Below are 12,635 nucleotides of genomic sequence, written 5' to 3' on the forward strand. Positions count from 1 at the left end.
TTTTTTTTTTTACTTTGTAGAAATTACACAAATTACAGACATGACACGAAACAATGTTTAATAGCTGAACCTTCCGGCTTCATGAATCATACCTCAAAAAATGAAAGGAAATTATTTCAATTAATGGTAATTGATTTTTCCCGATCAAATAGAAGGAAAAAATATGGAATCTCTCAATGTTGACGAAAGAGGTCTGAAACAAGCTTGTAATTTGCACTTCCAAAACCTATGGGTAGACCAAGGAAGATGTCAAGGTCCAAATAGAAAATGCAGAGCAATATTCCTTGAAATAGAAAATGCACAACCTACTTGCTCTATAGTTGACCTTGTAATGGGCTTCCTTAACAAGCGCCAATCTATGAGACCTGCACTTTTTTAGAGCATGTTAGTTTATATAAGCTGGCCCTTAAGCCTCTATTACACGGGGCGATGGAGAGGAGCAAACAAGCGCTGTCAGCACTTGCTTGCTTCTCATTCACTGCTTGCTGCCAGCCCTATTATACGTGTTGGCAGCCCGGGTGATCGCTAGATTGTCCGGGAAGCCCATAGAAGATAGTGGCGGTCTGCTGCTGCCACTCCTATTCCACAGAGCGACGGCAGCAGATCGTTGCTATTAGGGATGGTCCGAACCGAGTTCAGTTCGGGTTCGTATGAACCCGAACTCTCGGTAATGATCCCCGCTGTCTGCCCGCTCCGTGCAGCGGGCGGATCCAGCGGGAGGACCACCTGGAAAACTGGGATACAGATATAGCCATAGGCTGTATCCCAGTTTTCCAGGCGGTCCTCCCGCTGTACCCACCCGCTCCACGGAGCGGGCAGACAGAATCTGATGCCAAGCGTTCGGGTTCATACGAACCCGAACCTCGGAGGGTTCGAACCATCCCTAGTTGCTATCTAAGTAGTTTGTCATTGTTCATGTCGGCTAATCGTTGTCTTCTATTACACGAGATGATAGTCGTTTAATGTAATAGGGCCTTTAGACACATACACTAGACCCAATTTCAATAGAAGTCTGGTATCCTACCATTATATACCAAAAACAGTGTATTATGAGTAGGGATGGTCCGAATCTACCGAGGTTCGGGTTCGTATGAACCTGAACGCTCTGCATCAGATTCCCGCTGTTTGCCCGCTCCGTGCAGCGGGTGGATAAAGCGGGAGGACCGCCTGGAAAACTGGGATACAGCCTATGGTTATGGCTGTATCCCAGTTTTCCAGGCGGTCCTCCCGCTGTATCCACCCTCTCCACGGAGAGGGCAGACAGCGGGAATCACTTCCGAGGGTTTGGGTTCGTACGAACCCGACCTGAACCAGGTTCGGACCATCCTTAATCATAAGGAATCCCATGCAATGTGGTATGCCCCATAGGATGCTGCAATGTTCAGGGCATTGTACACCAGGGCACATGAAGTTCCAAATAATAAAGAGCTACATGTTCTCAAGACTTCTGCTCCATCTTCAATCCGGTGGCAGATCAATGATATGATTGTTTTTTTTTTTGTGTGTGTTTTTTTGTATATTTATTATTGTGTTACATAAAGTGATCATTATAAGGATCATGAATGTTTTATGTCACATAATAGCAAACCTTGTAGATCTTTATGTTCACCGGTTCAGGGCCACAATTCTCTGAAGGAACTTTATATGCTCCCATGCAGTAGAGATGTGCGAGGTCCAGGTATTGCAACTGTAATATGGATTCTAAAATGTGCTGTTATGGTTCTCTAACTGTTATCACTTTTAATGCTGCCTGAACTATGAGTCATTGGGCGGTCCCAACAACTTCTGTTTGCCCCCCCCCCCCAACCTTGATTGATAGATCTCTCCTTATACCCAAACAAGGGGCTTCTGGGCATGACTTGTGGTTCAGGCGGCATGTAACATTAAGGTAACAATTCATTGGTAACACTTCTTACCAGCAAATGTTGTACATTGTATGGTCTCCAAGAGGGCGTCTAATAGAAGAACAGCACAGCCTTACGATAGATTGAAATATATCGCTACCTACAACATATTTTCTTTTGTGAGTCATAAACGTCGGAGAATCTCGTCGTCCAGAGCATCTGAAAGTGATCAGCCTTTTATAGTCACTCGTTGAGTTCAGTTTGCTAGCTTGCCCACCCAAAGTGTTGTAGTTTTGGCAGTCGTAGCATTTTCACAATCAGAGCTATAGTGTGGTATTCTCTTAGCTAACTGTCCATGGAGTGTTACTCTGTTTTACTTGGAATTACGGGCCTTGTTTTTTTGTTTGAAAAGTGTCCAAAACAGAGATTAAACCAACAAACTCTTTTACATAATACTTGTAGAACCATGGAAATTAAATTAATTTTGGTTACAGAACATGTACCTAATCTTTTTTTACTGATGATTTTTCCAAGGCGTTATAATAGATTCATACACTTCAAGCTGAGGCTTAGCTGCTCATTTGCTAATTCTCTGAGTATAAAGAAGTCCTGCAGGGTCTGTTTCCTCACAGTCTTTAGCGTATGCTTCCTCAGCCAAAGTTCAGCTGTTCATGGTTGAATGTGTGAATGTATACAGCGATCGGCTCTACCATTAGAAGCACTGACAGGCAAAGTGAATAACCTGAGTGTAAAGGATTAGTTTAATCAGTGTTTCATACTCCTTCCAAATACATTGTATTTTAAAATAAAAATAAATTAAGGCGGTTGTGTACATTTTTTTTAAATTTATTCTAATTTCCCACCTCGTTGCTCATTGCAAATAATTAAAGGAGTTCTCCAATTAAAACTTACTTGTCCCCTATCCACTGAATAAAGTGATAAAAATAAATACACACTTTTTCCAATACCTTAAAAGTCTATTCGATTGAATGCCAATTCCCATGTACCTTAAAATTATGGCCCACAAAAAAAGACTAATTCCACCTACGTAGAAAACAAAACCTCCTAAAAACAAAATATTTAAATGTTGTGACCGTAAGAATGCAAAGCTGAAAAACGATTTGGGGTAAAACCCGCGGAGACATTAAGAATGTTAAAAACTTATTGTATGTAAAGTATCATAATGTGAATAAGTGAAACAAGGCTCACCTGTTTTCACATTAATAACTTGGTAGGCGTTTACTCCCGTAGGGAAATTGGAGGAACTTGGATGTCCGACTCATTTCCAAGACCTCTTTGTGTGCCCCTCTTTACTTTGCCAATTCATAATCTTCTAATTCCATTCAAGATTGTGGACACAAGAGGAATCTTGTTTTCTATCAAACAATCCGAAGCTTTGACAGTGCGTTGCCATTTTATCCATGCAGAGTTTGAATGTGTGACATAAGACGACATTATGACTGTGGAGCAATGACATTTGGTCTCTGAGCAGAATCCCAAGTCTGGATTCCCTTGCACTGTGATGTATTCTGTCTGAAAAGCCATGTCTGTCTGCACACAAGCATACGCTACTCTCACTTCTTTGTTCTTTCGGAATACACAGACAATGAATCACTTTTTACCGTGAGCTTCACAATTAGAGGAAATGGTCGTAAATCAAGAATTATGTTAGTTTTATGTTATGTTTTTGTCTATATAATTTTAAAAAATTGTTTTTTTCTTGTCAGCACCTATAAATTTGTAATGGGTTTTGGCAAATTTCTGTTCTTTTTTTTTTTTTTTTTGTTAAGTCGCTATTTCATAATTGTATGAATATGACATAATTGCGTTGACCTGACTTAGCTTTTTGATGGAAATGGTGTAAATAGATAGACATGCCTGGCAGATTGTATCATACTGCCAGAACAACTGGAACATTCGAGAGAGCGTTGTATAGTTTAACTCTTATAACTGCTATGAAGACCATCGTTGGTGTATGCTGCAGCTCCATCTCTATTGGAAGTGTGATTCTTTGCAGGATTTATGCTCTCCTCAAGTAATGGATCCGTAGCAATGAAGGGAGATGGTATCGGCCATTTAGTGGTGTTACCCTTCTCTCCTATAGATAGTACAAAAGGGAGAAGAAAAACATGTTCTTGGACTTTCTGGTGTGGGATGAAGAGTGTTGTGCGGACCTGTTAAAATAGTATGGTTTGGCAACGTTATCCGAACCTGAATGGTCCAAGTGCTGCCAGGAAAACATTGAATGCATGATTTCCAGTACTCCCTAGAGTGGAATCCAGCTTCTGCAGCCATAGGGAATCAAACGCCGAGCATTCGGGTTCAGATAACATTGCCAAACCCAAAAAGTTTGACAAATCTGCTCAACACTTGTGACGACCATTACCAGGAAATGGCTTTATTGAGATTTTTGCTATGCAATTTCCTTTGGGTTTTATTTGAAGACTTAAAATTGTCCCTATAGTTGACTAGAATAAGGCAACACAGCAGCACAGTTGTTAGCACTGTTGGCATGCCATGCTGGAGTTCAAAGCCAACCAGGGCAACATCTGCTGATTCTATGTTCTTGCCCATGTTTGCCTGGGTTTCCTCCAGATACTCCTACTGGTTTCATCCTAGGCTTTAAAAACATAGGGTAGATTGTAATCCCCAATGGTAAAAGTCTAATGTACAGTGGTCAATCTTATATAATTGAGTTAGATAATTAAAAAAAAGGGTGAAAATAAGAACATGACTGTTGAAGAAGGCGATAAAACAGCCATTTTCTGTTTTTGGATTTTTTTGTGGCCAATTTTGTTCAGATTTTTTGCAGTTTTTTGCAGCAAAAGCTATAGTCCAAAAATAGCTATTACAATGTGGGGACGCACAAGGCTGAAAATACAGCTGTAAATGTCTGTAAGTTAATGTGTGCTTTAACAAAAGGGCTATTTTACTACTTAGGTCAGAAGATACAGCCGTTTTTCGAACTGTAAAATGACTGTTCAATGACTATTTTACAGTTACAAAAAAATAGCCAAAAAGTGATGACCGAAACAATGACCATAATTCTATCATGAGTGAAATAAGGACATTCTTAAAGCGGGACCAGTTGGGGGGCTTGAGGACCACTGAGTTAAGAAACACTGATCTAGCGAGCCATTGGTGCCTTAAACCTCCTATCAACCTCCTATCAACCTATCTCATCATGGCCGTCTAGATCTCATACTTGGATATTGTTCATATGAATTTCAGATGAGACAGGTGTTTCCTGTTTGCAGCAGCTGTCAAGTGCTCTTTTATAATTAGTTGGTGGGGCGAATCATACATGAATCAAAACCACTAATGCTAAACTAAACACTTTGCCATTATATAAAGAAAAGACAACATCTATATATTCACAGGTTCTTAGACATGCTTAATCATATAATCTATAAATAAACAGCAACAGAGGAATACGCAGAGATTTATTATAAGTTTGTAAAGTATCAACATATCCAGCAGAAGCATAGGAGGGGAGCCATGCCGAGACCTGGAACAAGTTTAAACCTGGTATGTGCGAAGGAAGAGGATTTACTGTATCCAAATGTATTCGGCCATCCAACAATTTGCACAATAAAAACAATTTAACAATAAGAGACGTAAAGTATATTACAAGAATGATAACTAGACATAATTCCAACAAACGTGTAGACAAGGTATTGAACTTGGACAGTACGGTAAAGTGTGGGGTCACCCTACTCTGATATTTATGGAACTTCCATAAGCTGCGGTTATTAGGTTCTTAGGCAAATCAAACTTTGGTCTTTGCCCTATGGGAAATTGTAGCCTGTATTCTGCTTTATTTGGAGTATTGGAATTGTGCAAGGAATCCCTGCGTCTGCAAGTTCACAGCATCATATTGAATGATGATGCCGGGAGCTCCGAGTTCTGTTCCGTAGCACATCATCTGTATTTACAGAGCATATGAATGACCTCTTAGGGTATGTTTACACTGAGCAAAAGTGGCGGAATTCCGTGCGCAGCCCCCGACGTTGACTTCACTCGGAATCACGCCAACCTTAGTGTGTCGCTGCGATGCCTCAGACGCCTTTGCTATCTGCTCTCCGCACGCCAATTCTTTAGCGGACAGTGGAATCCGTCGGGACATATTATGGTGTTGGCGGAGAGGGAAGTAGGATCGCGCAGAGACGAGCGGTGGATTCTGCACAGAGTTTTCCAACAGAATTCCTTCTGTTCCTGTTCTATTGATGTCCTACGTTTTCCAGCATTACATTGCTAAATGCATTGCACAGTTTCAAGCCAGCCTATGTTCTTCCCAGAGTGCATTCTTTTGTGGATATGTGATGTCAGAGGAAATGTAATTGATCATATCAGGGTCACATTCCCAGAGTAGGTACTGTTGGTGGTGCACAGGGGTCAGCATACCACTGTGACTGGTCTACAGCTATGCAGCAAGCTGGGATGTACTGTTCTTTCATAGCCAGTAGTAACTCCTTCGGCAATCTCGTTACAGTAGCTTTTCTGTGAGAAATGGGGTAGCCTCCTTTCTCCATGCACATTAGTGAACTTTAGGGGTACAATACCCTATCACTAGTTCACTAGTTGCCCTTCTCTGGATCAGTTTTGTTTTGTATTAACCATTGCATACTAGGAGTATCCCACAAGGCCAGCCCTTCTAAGGATGCACTGATCCATTTGTCTAGGCTTTCCATTTTGGCTCCTGTCAAAGCTCAGATTCAAAGTCTACTTCTCATAAATTTTCAAATTTTTCCTGCCTCAAAGACATTAAAGGCAAAGTCCAGCCAGACCCATTTTTTCAGAAAGTGCTGGGGAGGATACAAAAAATATCATGCTCTTAGCTCCCCGACTCCAATGCTGGTGGCCGCATATGGCTGCTGCAATCCCGGGTTCCTCAGCCGCTCACTGGTCTGAGCAGGGACCTGGGTTGTGAAATGTAAGGTCCAATCAGCCAGTATGGGTCTGTAATGGGGTCCCGTCTTGGCTGGTACCTGGCTGAGTGGGCCTTACATGTCATGGCCTGGGTCCCCACTCAGACCATGAAGCTGCTGGTGACCAGAGAGGCAGTATGACCACTAGCAATGGAGTGGGGGAGGTTAGAGCATGTTATTTCTTTTATCCTCCCCAACACCTGCTAAATAAATGGGTCTGGCCAGACTTCTCCTTTAATTCAGACACACACACACACACACACACACACACACACTCTTAATAACTTATCAGTATATTTCTTACATTGTGGGTGCCTATGGGAAACACGTTTCCCTTGAAGAGACCCAGTGGTGCATGGAGACATTTTCCAGCAATCCTCCAGAAGGAAGAAAGCTATTTCATACTAACAAAATCAGCTTTCTACAGATACTCGTATGAGTTTTCATCCTTCTTGTTTAAGGCATCTGTTTATGCAACCAACAGCCAGCTCTGTACTGGTGAGGGGTAAGAACCCTGAAACAGAGAAAAGATTCCGTTTTATCTAATATGAGATCAATTTTCTTTCTTAAGGAGGAGAGCTAATGTATATGGGTATTTTGAGAAAGCTGGAATACCACACAAATCTAGGAGAACTTGAAAATCCCTTACGAACCCGGGATCCCAAACACTGGAAGCCAACCATGCTAACCACTGAGCCAACCAATGACGCATAAAAACAGATGCTGCAACTCTTGTTTCAGACTAATGGAGGGCCCGATTCAGGGTCCCTACTGTGTGCCCCTTATCCGGCATATGGACATAGGAAGACACTTTCACAATAGTTTCACCATTGTACAGAATTGTGAAAAGCATTCTAAGGTTTTGATACCTTGTATGACCAGAAGTATCTATGATACTGTTGTGTGACACTGATCCTTTTCTTTACCGTGTGACATTAGGTGGAATTTCCTATAGTCTGCTGTACATTACGTGAGGCGGGGAACTTTTTACCTGCATAGTTTACATAGTACACAATGCCGTATATTAGAAGGTTGTAGATAACATGGGTGGAATAGATGACTTTCACCATGAGAATAAGAAAAGTCATGTGCAAGTCTCATGGGTAACCAGTTATGTCATACTCTGTGCTAACTAATGGATAAGGCTTATTTTGTATTCCTGGACTCCTTTTAAAAGATAATATTCAGAATTGATATCATTTGTTATTATACAGCACTGTACTTTGCCCGATAGTACTTTTATAGTACTAGCATTTTGGCACTACGTAGATGTACTAGGATAAAACTTGACTATTATGGCATTATTACCCTCTACCTTCTATTTATTCAAATGGTAAAAAAGAATTGCTGAGCCTCTGAGGTGGCTTCCCATGGTTTCAGTTGGAAATAATAGTTCCCGGTTTAGGGTTCATTTAAAGGGGTATTCTAAAAACCCATTGACTTATAGATACAACTTAAAAAAAAAAGAAAAAAAAGGGGACTGGTTTCCTAAGATAATAAATTTAACTGCTATCTTTTTATGTTTTGAGAACTTTGTACATGATGTGTACATACGAAATGTTATTTATTGTTAATGTCCTGCTGTTTCCAAGAGGGAACGTTAAAAAAAAAAAAAAAAAAAATTCCTATTGAAGCGCTGCCCTCTGCTGCATCGTGTCCACTGCATACTGGAACTCCCTTATGCATCTGTCTCACATCATGTGATCTTCCCATCGTAACTGTATTTGCAGTTTTAACATCTGATTTGTTTTCACAGCTTATTACAAGTAAATTCTAGATATTTAGTGCTTTTCTTTTTGTTTTTGTTTAGGAACTCGGATTCGAATTGCTGCCTATTTTATTAAGAGATGGGTTAAACTCCGCTGCGTTGTGCAACGTCAGTATCGAGGTATATAATGATTGTTACTGTAATATGATTGGGTCTGATTATTCCATTTATAGATATTGTCCAACAATTTGCTCCATTCATGTAAAAAAAGGCAGAAATATTTAAAGAAAAGAAAAATAACTGATCCTCCATTCATTCCCTCCAACCTCCAACGGTCACTCACCTTAGCCAGTGATTGCGTTAGTGGCTATTTCTGAATGAGAGGTTGAGCAGAGATTGTTGAGTAGTAGGGACATGGACTATCAGACAGTGGCGGTGTATCCGGTAGGTCAGATTTCCTTTTTTTTTTTTCTTTTTTTTTTTTTAATCCTAGCCCGACACTTTCAAAGAATGAACCAAAGTTAAAGAACTGAAAATTTATTTCAAGAATGAAAGGCACACTGATCCCCCTTTTTATTTTTTCTCAATTGGCTTCATAGAGAAATGTCTATTTAGAAGAAAATTCCAGGAATATGTCTGCCCACTTAGTTTCCCTTTTGGCCAGGTATTCTACTCGCCTACTACCAACAATTGTTCCGTACAATTGTCCAGTAACTTTTGAAAGCAATAAGCTGCCCATGGAATACTTGGATGTAAGAAGTTCTCCATAGTGGGGGGGCTATTGGAGAGATATCTGTTCAGTCCTTATATTTTGTAACAGGGTAAATTAAAATATATATTTTTTTAAAACAAATAATCTGTTTTGAAACTGTGTGTGGCTTAAATGGTTATAACTTATTTCCCTTGCATAAAATGATAGATTGGATACGCCATTAATTCACGATCATTTAGGATCCGACTACTGTGATTCACAGCGATCCTGAGAATGAAGAGGGCACTGCAATTATTCAGGGCTGTGGCTCACTTATAGTTCTTCCCTGCACAGTGATGCCGCCTGCTGTCCAGGGGAAGTACAGCTGGTTCCATTCAAGTGAGTGGAGCTTACTTTTGTTTCCTAAAAAGACAGTGGGGAGGAGCACCACTGTTCAGGAACATTTTTTTTAAAGGGGCTGTAACACTGAACCCAATCTCTGTTTCAATAAGAATCCCAAAGATTGGACCCTCACAAACTGATAACATATGCTAGGCCCTAGGTCACCACTCAATGAGATTGGAATACCACTCCCAACATTTCTGAAACCACTAACAAATCCATTTGTTTTGGGGTCTCAGTTATGTATTTGTGGTTTTGTTTAACAGTGCTATAAGTCCAAAATTGAATTGCTTTACCGTAGCAGTTCATCACAGTCCTCCCACCCTACCTTCCCCCAATGTGGGTGGGGCTAAGGGTATGAAAACTGCAGAATTTAGGTTTTCAGCTGTGTAGAGAAGTCCCCATACAGAAAGGGGATGACAGTGTCACTTTAAGGAGTAACCATAATGACATTAGTGTATACAGTATATGGTTTGAGGTTATTCCAGTGCTTGGTTAGTTGTCATTGTACAAAATTACATTTTAAACAAAGAAAAGACCACAGTCAGTGAATGTAAACCTGCCAGCGATACACATATAGCTATGATGTCAAAGACTAATATGAATTTATGGGAAGTTTTTAACAAATATTATTGATTAGTGATTATTATTTGTTTAGTACATCCCTGACTTAAAAATGGCTTTTCCCATAGACGCAATCCATAACATCTGTGTCCTGGGTTCACACACAACCACACTGCTGTGGTTTTATCATGTGGTTATTGGCCAATTTGTTTCACATCACACGGCTAAAAATGGCCGCACAGAAACATGACAATCAGCTGTAAATCACATAGGGGGAGATTTGACAAATTGGTGTAAAGTGAAACTGGCTCAGTTGCTACTAGCAACCAATCAGATTCCACCTTTCATTTTTCAAAGAATCTGTGAGGAAAGAAAAGTGGAATCTGATTGGTTGCTAGGGGCAACTTAGCCAGTACTACTTTACAGCAGTTTGATAAATCTCCCCCATATTGTTTTGCTATGGATAAGTGGTCGCACAGCATGCTAGAAACGTGTGGACCCGGCCTTACAGTAAAAATCTACCAGCGCTGCAAAAAAAAACTGTAAAGCGCCATGTTATTCCCATTTGCAGTTGATAAATGTATTCTTTACTAGTGTATGTAACCTAATCCGGCTCTCAGTGGTTATTTTTACACTCATCTGTCATATCATACCTGTCATACAATAACTTAGGGTAATTTAATCTCCCTACAGATGCCATTACATATGATAAATTGTATTTTTCTGTCCGCTCTGTGTCACTGTGTGGGACGGAGATATATATTTTTTATGGTGGGAACCGGTCTTGACAGGCCACACATCAGAATGCCAACATGTACATATATGTAATATAATGATATTTGGCTCACGGAGACAACAGTAATAACTTTAGATATTTCATGTCGAGCTTCACCTGAGATAGATTTCACCCTTCGGGATATATCAGCTGGACGGCAGCAACTAGCTAATTTTGTAGCAAAACACTGAGCCTGTGAAACTCGAGTCCACATTGTTCTCATTATTGGTCAGGTGTAACCCAAAACCAACCTCTAGGTGTTGCTATCAAAGAAATTTATGCTTTTTCTCAGGCTTCCGTGAGAGGTTTATGGTCACGTGATGTTGCCGCAATGATAATAAAGCGTTCAGCGTGTATAGGCCCGGAATCCATTGTGTTCGTGCATCTAGTTGTTGGTGTTATATACAAAGCACCAAAATTCCCATCACAGTAGACCGATGACCAAATGGAAAGGATCCAGTTTCTTGATAATGGGAATGGGACTCTGCCATCGATTTTTAGAATGGACTGTACTTTCCTTATCCAACATGTATACATTTTTATTTGAAGGTTCATAAGTTAAAGGGGGGATTCCCAAACACCCATAACGGGCTTCCCCTGTTGCAAATATGACCCAGTCAGCCACATATACTCCACCTAAATTGCTCTTACTTTTCCCCCAAAATGAGGCGATATCCAGGACTTTTTTCCATCTCTTGCCATCTTGCTCCCAGATTTGTGAATTCTGAGAACAAATTTTTATCTCCCCAGTGATAACACAGGTATCTCGAATGATCCAAAAACCTTCTTACTACTATTAGATTGCCGGAAATACTGTGGATAAAATGTGGTTAGCATCTTGGGTATCAGTTAAATCACTGATGCGATGTCAGTCTAGTTAGTCTTTAGGCCCTATCACACGAATCGATTATCGGTCGTATTTGGCTGAGTATCGATCGTATTTGGCTGACTATCGATCGTATTTGGCTGACTATTGGCCATTACGGCCGATAATCATTTAGTGTAATAAAGGGGAACGATCAGCCAACATGCGGGATGTCGGCTGATCGTTGTCTTTTTACGTCTTTCAACATGTTGAAAGATGAAAGACAACGAGCCACTGACTTCGCTCCGTGTAACAGGAGCAACGGCAGCAGACAGGCGCTATCTCCAATGGGCTTCTTGGACGATCTAAAGATCGCTCAGGCAGCCCCCCTCACAGCTCCCTGCGCCCCCCTTCCCCCGCATTAACCGCTTGCTGTTGGAGCGTGCAATAGTGCAGGCAAGGAGCAAGTGAACGCTGACCTGACAGATCGGCGCTCGCTTGCTCTCTATGATCGCCCCATGTAATAGGGGTTTACCTCTCAGAATTTTTTGGGCGGATATATCCACATTGTCCACAAAAAGATGGAGAAAAGTAGAAGGGGCAGATTTACTGTTTTGAATTAATCAGAATTCTGGGTCGGATTTTGGCATACGTGTCTTTCATTATGTGTTTTATACAGTTTTTGCATTGTGTTGGAGGGTGTGGATTAAATTGAAGGAGTGGGGCCTGTCAGAAAGGGACGTGGTTAAAAAATTATTGTGTGCCAAAATATTACATACATTTTCAGATAACCAAAATGTGTTACGGGGGTGGGGGTGTTATTATGTAGCGGGAAACAAAAACAATGCCTTCTTTTTCCGTGTATCCGTTGCACTACTATTTTCTACATAAGCTTGTAAATTGCTACATTTTTAATAT

General features: G+C 40.7%; 1 protein-coding gene across 6 annotated transcripts in view; it reads left to right on the forward strand.

The window, feature by feature from the left end:
• Positions 1–12,635, forward strand: part of SLX4IP (SLX4 interacting protein) — a 112,777-nt gene that overhangs the window by 82,484 nt on the left and 17,658 nt on the right. For all 6 annotated transcript variants that reach the window (XM_069954761.1, XM_069954765.1, XM_069954759.1 and 3 more), the window contains one exon: positions 8,583–8,660. In XM_069954761.1, coding sequence (XP_069810862.1) covers positions 8,583–8,660 — 78 coding nt within the window. The remainder of the gene's footprint in view (positions 1–8,582; positions 8,661–12,635) is intronic.

This window comes from Dendropsophus ebraccatus, chromosome 15, assembly GCF_027789765.1.
Source record: "Dendropsophus ebraccatus isolate aDenEbr1 chromosome 15, aDenEbr1.pat, whole genome shotgun sequence".
NCBI classification, from domain to species: Eukaryota; Metazoa; Chordata; class Amphibia; order Anura; family Hylidae; genus Dendropsophus; species Dendropsophus ebraccatus.